The 21,439-nt window shown below is 42.8% G+C and overlaps 1 protein-coding gene across 1 annotated transcript in view; it reads right to left on the bottom strand.

The window, feature by feature from the left end:
• The window catches only part of SCFD1 (sec1 family domain containing 1), a 148,590-nt gene that overhangs the window by 38,666 nt on the left and 88,485 nt on the right, over positions 1-21,439 (bottom strand). The window contains exons 17-19 of the mRNA XM_024196058.3: positions 16,029-16,108; positions 15,252-15,314; positions 8,597-8,672 (exon numbers count right to left, since the gene is read on the bottom strand). Coding sequence (XP_024051826.2) covers positions 8,597-8,672; positions 15,252-15,314; positions 16,029-16,108 — 219 coding nt within the window. The remainder of the gene's footprint in view (positions 1-8,596; positions 8,673-15,251; positions 15,315-16,028; positions 16,109-21,439) is intronic.

Here is a 21,439-nt window from a genome sequence, read left to right as displayed (position 1 = left end):
GCAACAACCACCTCCAATCTGGTGCAACCAGAATTTTCCTGAGGGGGGGGGGCCCAGAGCTCTCCCTCTACTGCACCTGCACTCAGCCCTGAGCTCTCCCCCACCACTTCCCCATACCCAGGCCTGAACTCTCTCATGCTGCCTCTGCAACCAGAACTGTGCTCTCCCCACTGCACCCAGCTCCACACATATTCCCCTCCTGATGCCTCTCACTCTTCCCCACACATTACCCAGTACCCAGCCCCAAGCTCTTATCCAGACAGGTGGTCAGGTTGAAGAGCACCATACCCACTAGGGGCCAGGCAGTTCTGGGAGCCCAGACCCTACCCTCCTTCTAGATCTCTGTTGCCCCAGGAAGCACCAAAAGCCTGCATCCAGTCCTCCCACCCTGTTGGTGCCCCCGGTCTGCTTCTCCCTGGGGGTGCCCAATGTCCATAGGTGCCGAAAGGAGTACAAGAGTGGGGGATAGGATAGCCGTGGGACAAGGAAAAGGCCAACATCTTCTGTTAGGAATTACAAAAGTTAACAAAATATACTATCAAGTTTATGAAAGACATTTATTTGTTAATATCAGGTTCTTTCATCATTCATGCCACAGATGTTCTCCGTATACAGAGCAAACAGAAGTTCCATGTACATTTGCAACACTGGCAGAAGATATAACAAGCAAGTGAAGACAATGATGATACAATAAATGGTTAATACTTTTATGTAATGTGTGCTGCTGTTGAGCTTCTCCTGTAGGCCAAACTAGTTGAATTTCAGGAAATGTGTTCAGCCAGCTGAAGGATCTGATATCCAAGTGTATTTACAAAGTTCTTTTCTAATGGCCAACACAAATATAAGCCTGGAGCAGAAACTCAACTGAGTAGCTTTAATTCTACTTGCCTGGGATTAGCTAAAAAAGGATTTAAATCTCATCCTGCAAAATAAGATCTTCCAAATTCTCTTGATAGACCATTATCTTTGGTCCTAATTCTATTTCAATATCAGTGCAATACATAATGAGCTGTGTGTGTTTATTCAAATATTAATCTTTTTTATCTAACTCATTTATAAAAAAAAGCAATCTACTGAACTTTTTACCATTACTCTATACTGCTTCATTGTCTTTACCGTATCAAGTGTAAAGCTCTCGGTGAAAGCCAGAGGGTTGTTTTTTTTTTTTTAATCATTATTACAGTATAATATACCCAAATTAAAAGCCAATTCAACAATGTAGGATGGGATTCTCAGTGAAATCTTTGATCTTTATCCATTCGATATTAAAGATGCCTTATAATTCAAGTTTTAGCTGTACTTACTTTCTGTATTGCTAAATTTGCCATAAACACACCACATACAGGTGCCAATGTACATGTGCCATATAAAATGTACCACATGGTTCTGCACTTTATCATACAATTTTGATTGCCTCATCTGTATTCTGCTCACTAATCCATAAAACTGAGGCATAACAAATGAAATAGAAGAGGCAATGAGAAGGCCAGGAGCAAGTGACAAGGAGCTAGAAACACTGGACAAAAGATTTTTTCTTTAAACTAAATAGAATGCAGTTTGAGAGCATTCACCACTACAATGTTATAGCATCAGGAAAACAGTGAGTCTCAAGGTTAAAGATAGCAACAAGGTCCTTTCCAGATTGTTTTAAGCCATTTTTGGTCATGAACCTCAAAATTTGGAGAACCACCGATCTGAAGGCATGAAAAAGATGTGAACAAAGTGTTAAGATTTTAAGTAGGAGATGGGAAATCTGGAGATGCTAGATGCTTGCTCTATAATTGAACAACAACATAAAACCAAACCAAGATTAAAACATGGTAATCTAAGGCTAGGAATATGGTAAAACAAGCACAAAAATTGTAGCCTTGTACCGTCAAAGGGTGAAAAACTAAACTAAATGCATCCAAAGATATTGTGCTGGAAGAGAGGCAATAATTCCCTTTAGAGATCTGCTGAGAGAAGGAAGGTCAGAGAGGAAGGACAGTCCAGTGGTTAGGGTACTAGCTTAGGACTTTGAAAACCTGGATTCAATTCCCTGCTCCACTAGAGACTCCTGTGTGATGCTGTGTGTCACTTAGCTTCTCTGTGCCTCACTTCCTCATCCAGAAAATGGGGATAATAGCACTTCCCTAACTCACAGGGAAGTTGTGAGGATAAATACATTAGGTGCTTAACGACTTCTTTGTTTTGGTTTTCACCAAGAAGGCTGGTGGTGATTGGATGTGTAACATAGTAAATACCAGGGAAAATGAGGTAGGATCAGAGGTTAAAATAGGGAAAGAACAAGTTAAAAATTACTTAGACAAATTAGATTTTTCAAGTCACCAGTGCCTGATGAAATGCATCCTAGAATACTCAAGGAGCTGACCGAGGAGATATCTGAGCCATTAGTGATTATCTTTGAAATATCATGGAAGACGGGAGAAATCCCAGAAGACTGGAAAAGGGCAAATATAGTGCCAATCTATAAAAAGGGAAATAAGGACAATTCGGAGAATTACAGACCAGTCAGCTTAACTTCTGTACCCAGAAAGATACTGGAGAAAATAATTAAGCAATCAATTTGCAAACATCTAGAAGATAATAAGATAAGTAGTAATAGTCAGCATGGATTTGTCAAGAATTAATCATGTCAAACCAACCTGATAGCTTTCTTTGACAGGTAACAATCCTTGTGGATAAGGGGGAAGCGGTAGATGTGGTATATCTTGGCTTTAGTAAAGCTTTTGATACTGTCTCACATGACCTTCTCATAAACAAACTAGGGAAATGCAACCTAGATGGAGCTACTATAGGGTAGGTGCATAACTGGTTGGAAAACCATTCCTAGAGAGTAGTGGTTCAAGGGCATAACGAGTGGGGTCCCGCAGGGATCAGTTCTGGGGCCAGTTCTGTTCAACATCTTCATCAATGATTTAGATAATGGCATAGAAAGTACACCTATAAAGTCTGTGGATGATACCAAGCTGGGAGTGGTGGCAAGTGCTTTGGAGGATAGGATTATAATTCAAAATGATCTGAAGTAAATAGGATGAAATTCAATAAAGACAAATGCAAAGTACTCCATTTAGGAAGGAACAATCAGTTGCACTCATACAAAATGGGAAATGACTGCCTAGGAAGGAGTACTGCGGAAAGGGATCTGGGAATCATAGTGGACAACATCCTAAATGAGAGTCAACAGTGTAACACTGTTGAAAAAAAACCCAAACATCATTCTGGGATGTATTAGCAGGAGTGCTGTAAGCAAGACACGAGAAGTAATTCTTCTGCTCTACTCCGCGCTAATTAGGCCTCAACTGAAGTATTGTGTCCAGTTCTGGGCGCCACATTTCAGGAAAGATGTGGACAAATTGGAGAAAGTCCAGATAAGAGCAACAAAAATTATTAAAGGTCTAGAAAACATGACCTATGAGGGAAGACTGAAAAAATTGGGTTTGTTTAGTCTGGAAAAGAGAAGATTGAGAGGGAACGTAACAGTTTTCAAGTACATAAAAAGCTGTTACAAGGAGGAGGGAGAAAAATGGTTCTTCTTAACCTCTGAGGATAGGGCAAGAAGCAAGGACTTAAACAGCAGCAAGGGAGGTTTAGGTTGGATATTAGGAAAAACTTCCTGTCAGGGTGGTTAAGCACTGGAATATATTGCCTAGGGAGATTGTGGAATCTCCATCATTGGAGATTTTTAAGAACAGGTTAGACAAACACCTGTCAGGGATGGTCTAGATAATACTTAGTACTGCCATAAGTGCAGGAGACTGGACTAGATGACCTCTCCAGTCCTATGATTCTATGATTAAAACTATGAAGGGGGCCATATAAATAGCTGGATAGCTTCCCCACTAGAATGAGGAAGGAATGGTAGAAAAATGTTTGAGGGAGAAAGAAAAAGAGCCAACAGAGTTGGATGGATTGATAATGATACTGATATAAAACAAACAAAGAGGCAAAAGACTTAAAATTGAGGTTTAGGATGTAGTCTCTCTGTGAGGAGATATATTCTGCATAACTCACATGAAAATGTTTGATTTTGATGTAACTTAAATAAGATGGTTTGACAACACTCAAGTTCCTCAAACTCTGAGGGAAATGTTTGGGATCATAGGTTCTGGAACTAGGCTTCAAGTGGTTTCCATCATATACAGGGTTTACAATTTTGTTCAATGGCTATCAGTACCCCCACTATAAAAATTGTTCGAGCACCTATGTTTGGGATAAAAGAAATATAAAGTGGTTAGAACAGGGGTCTTGATATCTGGAACACTGCCACTGATTTTCTGAGGGTTTTTTTTTTTTTTTTTTTGCTTTTAGCACCTTACCAAATCTTTCTGTTCCTCTCTATTTGTATAACCTTTTCTCATTTTCTTAATTTTAACCCTGGTTTGTTTTTATTATATATGCATCATTATGAGATTCAGGTAAAATATTTGAAGTTAAATTTGAGATAAATATAAAACTAGTATCAAAAATGTAAAATTGACTACTAATCAGCAAGTTGAAATGTATATGGAACAAATTTCAAATTCCTTAATGGGGCAAAGATATACAATATTGCCATGAAATAGAACGCTACTAGTTAGCATTTACAAAAGTATTATTGTTTTCTAGTTCTTCAGATACTTTTGTTTTGAAGAAGTATTAAAATTAAAAAGAAAAAAAATGGTTAAACCAATAGAAAATAACCTAACTACGCTAATATAACTTCAGTAAAAGTGACTTTTTAAAAGAATGGATATGAATGATGACAGGAACAAGCAAAACGTTAAATTAACTATTACCATATAATTTTATTTATGTTTTAAAAGCACACAGCTAGAAAAGTCAAATGATTGGTAACATTTGTATGTCTTATTCAGTTATGACAGGAATGGATATTATTTCTTGTTTATATTATTTTCTGTTATTCTTTGTTTTACATGAATTAGAAACATAACAGAAGTATTAATTTGTATAAGTACCCACTATAAAAGAAGTCTGAGAACAAAACACTTATTCGCTTTCCTTACATTAATCTTACTAATATTAAGCAGCTTATGTGAATTTGTTTGTTATTTTAGCTGAATGTTATTTAACTGGCACCAAAGATGTTAACACTAAAGTTGTAATTAAATTCCTGCTTATGACACTAGCCAGCCTGCAAAGTTAACAGTAATTGTTAAGTGAGGTAATTTTATAAACTCATGTTTACATTTGATTACATTTACATTTGTTGTGCTTAAATTGTTTGTGATTAAGCTAATTTTTCACCAATGAATAGTACTGATGAGTTAAATCTTGTATTTTACTTTTTAGCAGGTTTACAGAGCCCATAATCTTATCTTGAACACCATAAGTAAAAGTGGGCTTCTTGTTATTATTTAATATTTATAATCCAGTAGCATCCAGAAGTTGTGGTCAAACTCAAGTGCCAGGCACAGTGCAAACGAAGATAGACATGACGGCCTGCTCTGAAGAACTTGCAATCTAAGAAAGCAAGTAGCATATTAATCTTGGGAGAAAGGGAGGCAAATATACACAATCTATGGTGATAGCAGCTAGAGATTAAAAACACACACACATTTATTATTTTACTTTTTTTTGTTTTAGAATTATTTAAATATCAACTTTCACCAATTGCCCCTGGTCCTAGTCATTCCAAGTGGCAGATTTCTTGTATGTGTTGTGGCAGAAATAGGTCTTGAGTAGAGAACTGAGGGAAGAAAGGACAGTAGCCTTACAGGTTAGTTCAAGGGTGATGGTGATAATTATTAGTAAACGTTTATATTATGGTAATGTCCAATCCCCACTGCACCCAAAACACACACGTGTATGTTGATGAATTGGCATAGCTTCGTTAGTTATGTTTTGTTGTTTTTATTTCACTTTTCAATTTTTTAAATTGGAAGTGGAGGTGGAGTGAATGGCAAGAATGGGGAAGTTAGTAGGAGTAAGGGAGCAGGAAAAGGAAGAGGGACAGTCACAGCTTATCACCTGCCTAGCTATAACTGGACATCACAGCAGAAATGAGGGATTTGAAAGAGTATATGGTAAGCAGCTGTATAAATTATATCATGGAGCTTCCCAGGAAAAAGGGGTATATGGATGTTTGTGGGAGGTGCAGACACAGCTGGCATCACTGATGGAGCAAGAAATTGGGGTATCAGAAGGAAGCATAATACAAAAACAGGAATGGAAAAGTATGGGGCAGAATTGAAGGGTATGCAGATACAATTATGAAGAGCAGGATATAAGAACCTAAACAGAATAGAATGTCTTGAAGGTTAGGACAAGAAGCATGAATTTGATCTGGTGGAAGAATGAAAGCCAGTTGTGGAATTCTAAAAAGGAAGGAATGTTGCCCAAGTGATAGACAAGGAAGACGATCTTAGCAACCTTGTTTGGGTAGACTGGAGGATAGTGATGTGGTTGTAAGGGAGAAGTGGTTGCAGTAATCAGGATGAGGGCCTGAGCAAGACTTACAATAAACTCAGGGAGAATTTAGACAATGACTTGACAATGTCTTGCTGAAAGAATATATATCAAAAAAGGAAATTCCAAGGTATAAGTTAGATATAAATTAAATTGAAAAAAAGGTTGAGCAAAAAAGAATATAAATCTCTGAGTGCTGCCCAAGGGGGAAAAAAAAAAAAGGCTAACATTAAAACAAACGCCCAACACAAAAAAACCCCCTGCAGCATGCTTAAATATCAGGCAAAAAGGCATCTTATTTGACTATCCCAAGGAGTCTTAAGTCTTAATATATACACTACTGGGCACAAAAGTTAAAAGCCAGATCAGAAACCTTATAAACCTGCATTTTTACAGCTTTTCAATCAGGCAATGAATCTCCAAAACAAAAAAGTCAGACAGTAAGTTCTGTTTCAACTTGTTGTCAACAAAGCTATTAGGTTTTAAAGCTAGGTATGTGTAATTTCCCTTAACAGTCAGTCACAGTGGGTTTCATATAGAATATCACTATTAGACATTGTTGCAAGAAATAAATGTTTTAAAGAGGTCTTTGGCAAACAATGTAAAAGCAGCACTTTTAAATTATTTTCTTAATTATAAATATTTCATTATGTCTTACTGATCCTAACTGTATAATCTAATGCATAACTTATTCACAACACATTTCTGCAGAATTAGCCTCACAAAGTGTCTTATAAAAGCTATGGAAACCAGTTAAAAAGTTTTGTGCGACAGTTGATATTTTTGATGCACAAAAGGTATTCTGATCATAGGGCAACAGTATGAAAAATACTCAAGATCAGAATAAAAATCAAATTGATTTTTTTTGCTTTTTACTCAGCTACTAGATCAGCCTTTACCAAGATCTTCTGTGGGGGGGGGGGGGGGGGAAGTTTTAATTTTATTTAGTTCTTAGGTTGCAGAACCAAAGCTATTTAAAACATACATTGAATTTCTAATTTATTGTTATTAAAATCTGTTTATTCCATTCATTCTTCTATGGCCCATCATTTTAATGGTATTACTGCAACATTTTCATCATACAATGTTCAGGAAATTCAAATGAATGTTTTCTATAACAATTTAGCCCATCTAAATCCACCCAGGAGTTGACTTAACTTGTGATAACCATAACTTGAGTTTAAGACTTCAGCCACAAGAGTGAATTTACATATAAACTGTATAAAGCAGTTATGATATTTTTGAGACAACTCATGATTGGCAGAGTCACAAGTGAGTTATACCATAAAATATTTTTCTTAAGTGAAGCTAAATGTTATAAGAGAAGGCAGTGTGGCCTAGTCGATAGCACACTAGACTGGCACTGAGGCAACCTGACTTCTATTTCCAGTTCAGCTGCTGGTCTGTTGGGTGACCTTGGACAAATCACTTCATCTCTGAGTGACTCCGTTTCTCCATTTGTAAAATGTGGATAATGATATTTGACCTCCTTTATAAAGTGCTTTGAGATCTACTGTTGAAAAGTGCTATATAAGACCTAGGTATTATTATTAGACTTGTTACTCTTTTCCATGCTACAGTTCTTCAAGGCTGAGGTTGTTTTATATTTTAGATGAGCTAAATTAGAAGTGCCTGATATGTGATTGAACAGAAGGATCAATATAGTATTAGACTTTCAATAATTTTGCAATGGTTACTGCCGATGACAAAATATGAGATAATCTAAGGAAAAACAGTACATATCCACATATTCTGTGTTTATGCAGGTTATGGGTATTTATTAAAAAATACCTAAAGATGCATATTTACTCCTTTCACGGTGTTGAAATTAGTTTGCAGAGGGTGGACCTAAGACATTTATTACACTTTTTGGGAGCAAATGCCCCTTGAGCATAGGGCCTCATGGGGATAATTTAGGATATTATTCATGGACAATAAGCTTCTCAACAGTGAAAAATAATTTGTTTACAAATTAAAAGCTACAATCCAAATATAAAAAACAAATGTATTTATACTATATGTATATGGAATCTTAGAGAAGGACTGTTATGCTTAATTTTGTTGCATCCTTAGCACCATTCATTTTAATAAAATGTATTACATGGATAAACTATGGCAAAATGTTTGTCTGAAATGTGCCATCAAAGAAGTTTAAAAATATCATTTGTTTTCCCATTCTTAAACTCACTTGTTGTTTCAATACCAAATTCTTCACTCCTTCCATCACAAACTGTGAACCTGTATTCATAACACGTGAAAACAGACTGAAAAACAAAAACAGACAACACAATGTATGAATTTGAGCATCTTTGCTTTCAGTGTTGTCTCTGTTACAAGTCTGCAGAAGTTTCTTAGAATTTTAACCTGCTCTCCATTAAACAAAATGGTATGCTCTAGTAAAACCGTGCCCTAAACCATTATATTAACTTTTTTTTTGTTGGCAGACTGAACAAAAACAGTAGTTTTTAATATTAACTTTGCGTTTTCTCAGATGCTACTCCATATCCACATTCCCAAAGCCACTTCTTTGTCCTCCTTTAAATCCCTTCTTACAGCTCTCCTCTGCCAAGCGCTCTACAAAAATCTTGATAATAGTTAGACAACCAGTATGCTGTGACCACTGCTTTTCATGCTGTTTGGTTTGGTCTCATTGTTACCTTTTGCTCCCCCAGTCTGTTGTATCTTGTCTTAGACTGTAAGCTCTTCAGAGCAGGGATCTTCTTTTTTGTTATGTATGTGAGCAGCATCTGGCACAAAGAGACCCTGATCCATGACTGGGTCCAAGGGTGCCACAATAAATAAATAAATAAATAAATAAATAATAATAATAATAATAATAATAATAATCAGCTGATATGACTCAATGACAAGGATAAGTGTGAGGTAGGTTACAGATTGTTGTAATAAGCCATAAATCCAGTGTCTCTGTTCACCCTGTGGGTGAACACTTTTTACAAAGTGATCTTTCTGTATCTGACCTATTAGTCGTTATCCTTAAAGGAAATCTGCACAAACACTTTCAAACAATGAGCCTGGGAGCTTAAATTCACAAGTCTGCTAGACACTAAAAATCATGGACTGGCCATAAATCCAGTGTCTCCATTCAGTCCATGATTTTTAGTGTCTAGATGGTAGAAATGAGTGGAGGACTGCTCCCCAAAGGAGGCATCAGCAGAGGAGTCCTGCACCAAGGCATAATGTCTTGCAAACATGTGAACAAAGCTCCACATGACTGCTTTACAGATATCAAGGAGAGGCACCTCCTGAAGTGATGCCATAGTTGTCGCTTGTGCTCTTGTGAAATGAGCTCTTATCCCCTGGGACAGCGGATAGCAGAGTAGAATGCAGCCAGAGATCCATTTGGAGATTCTCCGAGTGGCAATGGCATGCCCCATGATTCTTTCTGTTATAGCGATGAATAGTCTCAGGGACTTCCTGATTGGTTTTGTTCTTTGCAGATAAAAGGCCAAGGCCCACCAAATATTGAGGGAATGGAGTCTTCATTCCTCTGAGGAAGCGTGCAGTTTTGGGAAGAACACAGGTAAGTGAATCGATTGGTTAAGGTGAATTCTAAAACTACTTTTGGGGTGAATTTGGGGTATAGACGCAAAGAATCCTTATCCTTATGGAATATAGTGTAAAGAGGATCTGCCACCACCGATCCAAGCTCGCCAACCCTTCTAGCTGAGGGAATGGCTATGGGGAAAGTGACCTTCATGGAAAGGAAAGACATGAAGCAAAACGCTAAAGATTCAAAGGGGGGGTCTTATAAGTACTGAGAGAATAAGGTTCAGGTTAGGCTGGGGAGCAGGCTTCTGAACAGGTGGGAAGGTTCTGATTAGGCATTTCCAGAATCTGGTGGTCACTGGATGTGTGAAGATCGAGTAGCCCTGAGAAGGTGGATGGTATGCACCGACCGCAGCCAAGTGGACTTGCAAGGAGCTAATGTACAGGCCTGATATCTTCAGAGAGAGGCTATAATCCAAGATGAGAGGAATATCTGCAGTTTCTAGGAGAATGCTATTTTGATGTTCCAAGAAGAAAAGTGCTTCCATTTAGCAAGGTAACAACTTCTAGCAGAGTCCTTCCTACTATCAGAAAGGATGTCTCACACAGCTGTGAAGCATGAACGTTCTAAGGATAACATCCATCCAAATATCAAGCCCTGAGAGGTGGAGCGAATGCGGACCGGGGTGCTTGATCCTATTGTTCCACTGAGTCAGGAGCTCGGGAAACATTGGGCGAATGACTGGTAGTCGGGATGCCATACATAGGAGGTCGGGACACCAAAACTGTCTGAGCCAGTAGGGGCAATCAGGATGACCCAGGCCTTGTGCTGCCAGAGTTGTGTAGCGGTCATGGCAGGAGCTGTAGTGGAGGGAAGGCATAGTTAAACTAGTCCGACCAGGAAAGAAGTAGAGCATCACCCTGGGGGTGGTGACCTTGGCCTCTTCTGGAGCTACATGTTATGCATTTTCTCTTCATCTGAAAGGTGAACAGATCCCTGGTTAGGGTTCCCCATAGAGTGAAAATATTGTGCAGTACCGAGTCCTGGCGCTCCCACTCATGGTTGACTGCAAAATGTCTGTGATGGAGCCTGCAAGCATATTTTTCTTCCCCGGAAGGTAGGCTGCTAATAGGTGATTCAATTGCTCACTCACCAGCTCCACAAGCTGACCGCTTCCGTACACAGGGAGATGGATCTCACTCCTCTCTACTTGTTGATGTAGAAGACAGTCATAACGTCTGACATTATAAGACACTGTGAGCATGGATGAATGGAAGAAAGGCCTTGATACGGATGTGCATCCTGGACTTTGAGATATCCAGGTACCTTGTGCTGTTCAGCTGTTCATGTGGGCTCCCCAACCAAACAGTGATGTATCTGTAATATTGGTCCTGTCTGGTGAGGAAAGAAGAAAGGGGACACCCACATATACCTGATGAGGATTTGTCCACTATAGCAGGGAAGATACTACCATGGTGGGAATTGTTACCATGAGGTTCATAGAATGGCAGTTCGGAGAGTAAACTGACTGCAGCCACATTTGAAGACAATGGAGGCGGAGTTTTGTGAATGGGATGATGTAAGTGCATGAGGCCATATGATTTAAAAGAGACAGACATGTCTTGACTGGTACTCAAGGGTTGTTTGTGATCTGAGTTATGATATTGTTCATGGTCTGGAACCTGCTCTTGGGCAAGTATGTTCTCGCACTAATAGAATTCAAGGTGGCCCCAATGAAATCCAGAGATTGTCTGTGGGTGAGAACAGATTTTTCAGCATTTTCCCTGATTCCCAGTGAAGAAAGGAGGAGCAGCACCACAGAAGTTGATACATAGACTTCCTGGAGAGACCTGGTGACAAGGATCTGGTCATTGAGGTAGGGGAAGACAATGAGACTGCGATGTCTGACATGAGCTGTTACTACTGAGAATACCTTGGTAAAGGCTTTGGGGGCAATTGGTATGCCAAAAAGGAGTACTCTATACTGAAAATGGTCCGAGTCCACCATAAATCTGAAGAAACAACTGTGAGCAGGATGAATGTCTACATGAAAGTAGGCGTTCTTCATGTTGAGAGCCATAAACCACATGCCCTTTTTTAAAGATGGGCTTATAGATGCCAACGTGACCATGTGAAATCTGAGTTTGTGAATGAAGAAGTTGAGATGGTGGAGGTCAAGGATTGGCCTCCAACTGCCCTTCATTTTGAGTAACAGGAAGTAAGTAGATTAAAACGTGCATGGTATTGAGGAGGAATGTGTTCTATCACTTCTTGCTCTAATAAGGAGTCCACTTCTTGTTTGAGAATACTCTCATGAGAGTGGCCCTCAAAGTGGGGTGGAGAGGTTTTGGTGGAGGTAGGGACGCAAATCATCATATAGCCAGAGTGAATTACGTTCAGCACTCACTCGTCTGTTGTTGTTGCACTCCAGGTGTTGAAAAAGAGTGCTAGATAACCCCCAAAAGGTGTGTGGGGGTTGAGAGGTGTTGGGCTTAGTGGTTCGTGACTCTCAAGCTCCCATCAAAAATAATGTCGCGCCGGGAAGGTGAGATTGAGGTGCATAGCGTGTCGCAGAGGGTATGCGAATGCGGATCTTTTGAACTCTGTCTGTTGTGTGGTGGTTCACAGGGCCTCTGGCGGAAAAAGAGCTGAGTCATGTCTCTAGGTCTAAATGATGGGTGGTGAAACTTCCTCTTAGAGGCAGGCATATATATCCCCAGTGAGCAGAGGGTAACTCTAGAGTCCTTGAGGATATGGAGGAACATGCCCATCTTTTGGTTGAAGAGCTGCAATTCATTGACTGGGAGGTCCTTGATAGTATTCTGGACCTCCCTAGGGAACTTTGATGCATGGAACCATGATTCCTTGTGCATAACAATGGCAGCAGCCATAGCTCTAGAGAAGATATCAGTGGCATTGACTGTGGATTGGAGAGAAGTCTTGGCTATCAGTTTGTCTTTATCTATCGGAGCTTGGAAATGAGCTCTGTCCTGTTGCACAAGGCTGTCAGTAAACTCCGCACACTTAGTATACTTCAGGAAGTTGTATTTAGCCATTAGTGCCTGGTAATTGATTAACCTGAACTGGTGGCTAGATGATGAAAAGACCTTTCTTCCCAATAGATCCAGGTGTTTCCAATCTTTATCCGTAAGAGGAGACCGGGGATGTTGCTGTCCGGGCCTTTCAGAAGCAACCTGGACCACCAGTGAGTTGGGAGTGGGGTGAGAAAACAAAAATTCCAACCCTTTTGCTGACACAACACTTCTCTGCCCTCTTGGGGGTGGGAGTGCAGGTGGCAGGGGCATGACAAACTGTCTTAGCTGACTCCAGCATGGCTTCATTAACATGGAGAGCTATTCTGTTGGATCCGGATGAGTGGAGGATGTCTAAGAGTTTGTGCTGGGAGTTGTGGACCTCTTCAAGAGGAATCTGTAGTTCTCCAGGAACTCTGCAAAGGTGGTCCTGGAACTGGCTGCAGTCATCAAGGCAAGAAGGAGATGTAGGGGTCACCACTTTGTCTGGAGATAAGCATTGTAATCTTACTGGTTCTGGCAGAACTGCCTGATCTGGCGAGTAATCCTCCTCTGTAGGATCCAAGGACTGAACTGAGCATATCTTAGAGGGGAAGCAAGGGGTGACCCCCCCCAGTAGACTGGACCAACTCTGCAGGGGACAACTGATCCCAAGGCCCCCAATATGGCTAGTAGGACAGATCAATAGTGGTCATGGAGGTCCCCACTTCATGGTGTATCAATGGCTCTGAGTTAGAAGAGATGGAGATTGGTCCCAAACAGGTGCAGGTCTTTCAGGCAGTGGAGGATACATAGGATGGGGGGGGCGGGGAAGTTCATTGGGTGGTTCAAAATCTCCCGATGAAGAGAAGGCCAATTTCGGTTCCAGTGGTGGTACACTCAGTACCGCTGGAAGAGAGTTATATTCTGTGCATGGGATGGGTGACAAACTCCTTCCAGCAGCAGATTCTCTTAGTGGTATTCTCTCTCTTGAGATGGAGGGGCCCAATGAAGGAGGAAATTCTGGATCTGGGAGAGTGAAAATGTCCTGTGGAGTGGCAACAGATTCAGATCTCCTTGGTGTGAAAGGGATTCTACTTGTTCAAGCCATTGGAGTTGGAGTAGACTGTGTAGCTACCAAGGCAGAAAGTGCTGTGGATAGGTGAAACTCATGATGATTGGTCTTTGTTGGTGCTGGCAGATCCCAGGGTTTGGGAGGTGCCGACAATGATGGTACCAATGTATCGCGGTCCATTACTGATGTGGCCCAATGCTTATGGGCTTTCTTGTCACGCTTCTGAGACTTAGGATGTACTAAGTCTTCAGGGGCTTAGCTGATGGGCTTGCTCAGAGCTGAATCCAACTTCTTTGAAGTGGATTTAGAGGAAGAATTAGTCTCATGCTTATGAGAGTGTTTCCTGGATTCCTAACAAGATCCCACTAGGGAGTCTGTGGGGGCAGGTTCTCCCGCACCAGAGTCAGACTTCACAGCAGGAGGCACACTCCTTGCTGAATCAGGCTGATGTATGGGGGGAAGGCTGTCCCTGGCCTGGGTCCAATTGAGGCCTCATGACTTTCTCCATGAGGTATTTCTGGAGACAAAGTTCCTGCTTTTCTTGGATATGGCTGGGGAATAATTGGCAGATACTCCATCTTGCTGTGACGTGGGCTTTCCCAAGGCAGGATAGGCAGCGCTGGTGGTCGTCACTGACTGAGGAGGATTGTGGGCAGGAAGCACAGTTTGAAGCACGGAGTCCTGGGCATAGGCTGGTACTTGAAGGGGGTATGGTGGGGAAGAGGGGTGTCTCCCCAAAACACTAAATCTAAACTCTAAGAGATCTATAAAATACTAAATTGTAATCTGTAAAAACTGTACAAGATGTTAAAACTATTTACAAAACCAAATCTAAATCTCATTTTGTAAGATGAAGCCAAAGCTATGGACAACTGGAAGTTCCGACCCAACCCATGCAGCAGTGAGAAGGAACTGGAGAGAGAGTCGTTTTGTCTAGCTTTTTATCCCCTCAGACGGAGGTACAAGGTAAGCCAGGGCATATCTGCAGACCAACAGTAAACCCACACTGAAATACAATAGGAACCATCACTCAAAGGAGAACTAAAAGATTCAGCTGTTTTTTTTAAACTACACATAGCTAAATTTATTTCAACTATAGTTTCAGCTTTATTACATGGAATCTGATAAAAACAGTCACTTTAAAGGTTATTTATTACTGAATGCTCTCAGTGCTTATAAAATTAAAATTTATTAAATTAATAAATAAAAGATTTACTAGGAATTTTGGTAGATGAATTAAAAAACTTACCCCAATGGTTTAGCTGTAACATTTCCATAGCTGGTAGGAGCTGAAGCCATCTTGGCAAAAGCCCTATGAAAGAAATGTTATAATCAAGTGCTTAATTTGTTTTCACAGTTACACTACTACGTCTTCTCTTCCTATGAAGACCATTGTGGAAGGCCATCTGAGAATGGAAATGGCTCTTCCTCTAAAATCTGTCATCAGGTAATTGGGCAAACTATAAACATCTCTCTCCTTTTATTAAAAACTGAATGCATCCCTTTCATAATATCCTAGCTTTTGCCAATCTAAAGCCTATAGCGATAATGAGATATAGGTTAGACACTCAAACAAATTAGAGTATAGTACCTAGAATTCAGGATGAGGATGGATGAAAGATAGATTTCTCCTTTTACAAGATTTAATATTTCATAGATAGATCAGCAGGATGGCCCACAAGACTGAATCAAGGACAGAAAGCCAGGAATTCTGAATTTAAACTAGGCTCTGCTACTGAGTCACTCAGTTGCCTTCAGCAAATTACTTATTTGTGTCAAGAAAAACATATCAAGTATATTGTTTAAAATAAAGTTTAATACCATTCTCACATATGTTAGAGTTCGGTTTAGAAGTGTTCACATGTATTGGCAAATCAAAGACAGCAAAATTATATAAGAACCACAATTCATTAAACATTAAAAGTAATACACAATTTCCACTAAACCTGGCTGCAGTAGTCTATGTATCTGTTTTCAACTTCCCCCCAATTACCTGCAGTTTTATGAAGAAGAAAAATTAACTTACTTCCATTGTTTTATGTAGTTCAAGGGAGTAAGATTACATCCTGCATCCGTCAATGCTTTTTTGTATTGCTCCAAATCAGCCTGAAATCATAAATGGGAGAATTGCAACTGCTTTCCACTATTCTAAATCAAACTGTCCTTGCATAGACAGATGACAAAATATGTAGATAGCCTATTTGTCACTTGCAGGATTGTTGATAGGAGAAAGGAGAGGATACTCACCTTATGCAATAACTGGGGCCTGGTCTACACTACGAGTTTAGGTCGAATTTAGCAGCGTTAAATCGAATTAAGCCTGGACACGTTCACACGGCTAAGTCCCTTTTTTCGACTTAAAGGGCCCTTTAAACCGGTTTCTTTACTCCACCTCTGACGAGGGGATTAGCAATAAAAATCGGCCTTAGCGGGTTGGAATTGGGGTAGTGTGAACGGAATTCGACGTTATTGGCCTCCGGGAGCTATCCCACAGTGCTTCATTGTGACCGCTCTGGACAGCACTCTCAACTCAGATGCACTGACCAGGTAGACAGGAAAAGCCCCGCGAACGTTTGAATTTCATTTCTTGTTTGCCCAGCGTGGAGAGCACAGGTGACCACGCAGAGCTCATCAGCACAGGTAACCGTGATGGAGTCCCAGGATCGCAAAAGAGCTCCAGCATGGACCGAACGGGAGGTACGGGATCCGCTCGCCATATGGGGAGATGAATCAGTGCTAGCTGAACTCCGTAGCAGTAAACGAAATGGCAAAATATTAGAAAAGGTCTCCAAGGCCATGAAGGACAGAGGCCATAACAGGGACACACAGCAGTGCCGCGTGAAAATTAAGGAGCTAAGGCAAGCCTACCACAAAGCCAGAGAGGCAAACGGAAGGTCCGGGGCAGAGCCACAAACATGCCGTTTCTGCGCGGCGCTGCATGCGATGCTAGGGGGTGCAGCCACCACTACCCTAACCGTGTGCTTTGACTCCATCAATGGAGAATCACGCAACAGGGAGCGGGTTCGGGGTACGAGGAAGATGAGGATGAAGACAATGAAGATATCTCACAGCAAGGAAGCGGAGAAACCGGTTTCCCCAACAGCCAGGATACGTTTATCACCCTGGATCTGGAACCAGTAACCCCCGAACTCACCCAAGGCGTGCTCCCAGACCCTGAGGGCACACAAAGGACCTCTGGTGAGTGTACCTTTGTAAATATTACACATGGTTTAAAAGCAAGCGTGTTTAATGATTGATTAATTTGCCCTGCCAATCGCGGCCAGTACAGCTACTGGAAAAGTCTGTTAACATGTATGGGGATGGAGCGGAAATCCTCCAGGGACATCTCCAGAAAGCTCTCCTTCATGTACTCCCAAAGCCTTTGCAAAAGGTTTCTGGGGAGGGCTGCCTTATCCCGTCCGCCATGGTAGGACACTTTACCACGCCAGGCCAGTAGCACGTAGTCTGGAATCATTGCATAACAAAGCATGGCAGCATATGGTCCAACATCCATTCCTTATCGCTCTTTGTTATCCTCAGGAGAGTGATATCATTCACGGTCACCTGGTTGAAATGGGGCGATTTTATTAAGGGGACATTCAGAGGTGCCCGTTCCTGCTCGGCTGAACAGAAATGTTCCCCGTTGTTAGCCACGCGGTGGGGGGGAGGGGTGAAGTGATCATCCGCGAGAATTGGGTGTGGGGGGGAGGGGGGTTAGTTGGGTTTGTGCTGCATGTTAACCCGGAAACCGCAGCCCCTCCTTTTACATTGCAAACCCATTTTAAATGGCCAACCCAAGGGGTGCTTGGTATGGGAAATGAGGGCGCTACTGTTTGAAACCATTCCCACATTAAGAAGGTTAAAAAAGCCAAAAGACTGTGGCTTACCATGGCTGCCTGCAAGCCGAAATCTGTTGCCTGGCATTGCGTGAGTGATCTCTCACACCAAACCGGCAGGCCCTCGATATAAGAGGAAAAATGTGACCTTGTAACGAAAGCACATGTGCTGTGTAATATGAACAGCAAAATTTAACGTGAAAGAGTGTACCCATTGTTCTCTAAAATGTGTCTTTTCTTAACTACCTCTCCCTTCTCCTCCACCAGCTGCAAATGTTTCTCCTTCGCAGAGGCTAGCGAAGATTAGAAGGAGAAAACGGCGGACTAGGGATGATATGTTCTCGGAGCTCCAGATGTCCTCCCACGCTGAAAGAGCACAGCAGAATGCGTGGAGGCAGTCAATGATTGACCACAGAAAAGCACAATATGAACGAGAGGAGAGGTGGCGGGCTGAATTGCGGGCTGAAAATGATAGGTGGCGTCAGCTTGTAGACAGAAGGCAAGAGTCGATGCTCCGGCTGCTGGAGCATCAAACTGATATGCTCCAGCGTATCGTTGAGCTGCAGGAAAGGCAGCAGGAGCAGAGACTGCCGCTACAGCCCCTGTGTAACCAACAGCCCTCCTCCCCAAGTCCCATTGCCTCCTCACCCAGACGCCCAAGAACACGGTGGGGGGGCCTCTGGCCACCCAGTCACTCCACCCCAGATGATTGCCCGAGCATGGGAAGGCTGGCCTTCAATAAGTGCTAAAGTTTTAAAGTTTTAAACTGCAGTGTGTCCTTTTCCTTCCCTCCTTCCCCACCCCTCCCGGGCTACCTTGGCAATTATCCCCCTAGTTGTGTGATGAATTAATAAAGATTGCATTAATGTAAAGTAACAAGGACTTTATTGCCTCTGCAAGCGGTGCTCGAAGGGGGGAGAGGAGGGTGGTGAGGTTGGTTTACAGGGAAGTTGAGTGAACCGGGTGGGGGGGGGGCGGAGGGTTCATCAAGGAGAAACAAACAGAAGTTTCACACCGTAGCCTGGCCAGTCACAAAACTCGTTTTCAAAGCTTCTCTGATGCGCACCGCGCCCTGCTGCACTCTTCTAACCGCCCTGGTGTCTGGCTGCATGTATTCAGCGGCCAGGCGATTTGCCTCAGCCTCCCACCCCGCCATAAATGTCTCCCCTTTACTCTCACAGATATTGTGGAGCGCACAGCAAGCAGCAATAACAATGGGGATATTCTTTTCGCTGAGGTCTGAGCGAGTCAGTAAGCTGCGCCAGCGCGCTTTTAAACATCCAAATGCACATTCCACCACCATTTGGCACTTGCTCAGCCTATAGTTGAACAGGTCCTGACTACTGTCCAGGCTGCCTGTGTACGGCTTCATGAGCCATGGCATTAAGGGGTAGGCTGGATCCCCAAGGATCACGATAGGCATTTCAACATCCCCAACGGTTATTTTCTGGTCCGGGAAGAAAGTCCCTTCCTCCAGCTTTCGAAACAGAACAGAGTGCCTGAAGACGCGAGCATCATGTACCTTTCCCAGCCATCCCACGTTGATGTTGGTGAAACGTCCCTTGTGATCCACCAGGGCTTGCAGCAGCATTGAAAAGTACCCCTTGCGGTTTATGTACTCGGTAGCTTGGTGCTCCGGTGACAAGATAGGGATATGGGTTCCGTCTATCGCCCCACCACAGTTTGGGAATCCCATTGAAGCAAAGCCATCCACTATGGCCTGCACGTTTCCCAGAGTCACTACCCTTGATATCACCAGGTCTTTGATTGCCCTGGCAACTTGGATCACAGCAGCCCCCACAGAAGATTTGCCCACTCCAAATTGATTCCCGACTGACCAGTAGCTGTCTGGCGTTGCAAGCTTCCACAGGGCTATCGCCACTCGCTTCTCAACTGTGAGGGCTGCTCTCATCCTGGTATTCTGGCGCTTCAGGGCAGGGGAAAGCAAGTCACAAAGTTCCATGAAAGTGCCCTTATGCATGCGAAAGTTTTGCAGCCACTGGGAATCGTCCCACACCTGCAGCACTATGCGGTCCCACCAGTCTGTGCTTGTTTCCCGGGCCCAGAATCGGCATTCCACGGCATGAACCTGCCCCAGTAACACCATGATTTGCACATTGCTGGGGCCTGTACTTTGTGAAAGGTTTATGTCCATGTCAATTTCCTCATCAATCTCGTCGCCGCACTGCAATCGCCTCCTCGGCTGGTCCTGGTTTTGCTTTGGCATGTCCTGGCTCTGCATATACTCCAGGACAACGCACGTGGTGTTCATAGTGCTCATAATTGCCGCGGTGATCTGAGCGGGCTCCATGATCCCAGTGCTATGGCGTCTGGTCTGAAAAAAGGCGTGAAACTAGTATCTGATGGAGGGAGGGAGGGGCGAGTGACGACATGGCGTACAGGTACAGGGAATTAAAATCAACAAAGGTGGCTGTGCATCAGGGAGAAACACAAACAACTGTCACACAGAATGGCCCCCCCAAAGATTGAATTCAAAACCCTGGGTTTAGCAGGCCGCTGATTTCACGGAGAGAGGGGGAAAGCAAATGAATACATCTATTTTTTACATCTTAAGCTGGCAGCAGACGGTGCAGCATGACTGATAGTCCTCGGCATCTTCTGGGTGCTTGGCAGAAGATACTGTACTATGACTGCTAGCCATCATCGTCAAGACGGTTCAATAGGACTGCCGGCAGGACTGAGTCTCCAGGAGACAAAGCATGTCTGCCTAGGTGCCTCTGATTGAACTGGAGTATGACGACGACGGATACCAGTCGTAATACACCATCTACTGCCAAAAGGCAAGGGGCTGCTGCTGTGTAGCAATGCAGCCCCACGTCTGCCAGCACCCAGATAGCCGATGAAAACTACCAGTCATACTGCACCGTCTACTGCCAAAAGGCAATTAGCTGCTGCTGTGTAGCAATGCAGTACCACGTCTGCCGGCACCCAGATGACATATGGTGATGGTGACCTGAGCGGGCTCCATGCTTGCCGTGGTATGCTGTCTGCACAGGTAACCCAGGTAAAAAGGCACGAATCCATTGTCTGCTGTTGCTTTGACGGAGGGGGAGGGGCCTGACGGCATGTACCCAGAACCCCCCGCGACACTGTTTTGCATCATCAGGCATTGGGATCTCAACCCAGAATTCCAATGGGCGGCGGAGACTGCGGCAACTGTGGGATAGCTACCCACAGTGCAACGCTCCGGAAGTTGACGCTAGCCTTGGTACTGTGGACACAGTCCGCCAGCTTTATGCACTTAGAGCATTTTATGTGGGGACACACACAATCGACTGTATAAAACCGATATCTATAAAACCGGCTTCTATAAATTCGACCTAATTTCGTAGTGTAGACATACCCTGGAGTTCTTCAAGATGTGTATCCCTATGGGTGCTCCATTTCAGGTGTGCATACACCTCATGTGCCTTTGATCAAAGATTTTCAGTAGCAGTGCCCATTTGGCCCATGCACAAGCTCCAAACATACTCATGGCTTACACTGAGGATATACGTAGCTGTGTGGGTGAACGATCCTCCCTACCATGCAGTCCCACAAGACGAAATGCTGAAACAGAAGGGAAGGGGGGTGCGTAATT

Source organism: Terrapene carolina, unplaced genomic scaffold (assembly GCF_002925995.2).
Source record: "Terrapene carolina triunguis isolate 2854851 unplaced genomic scaffold, T_m_triunguis-2.0 Scaffold96, whole genome shotgun sequence".
NCBI lineage: Eukaryota > Metazoa > Chordata > Testudines > Emydidae > Terrapene > Terrapene triunguis.
The sequence above is the reverse complement of the archived record's forward strand: the minus strand, read 5'-3'. Positions and strand labels throughout refer to the sequence as shown.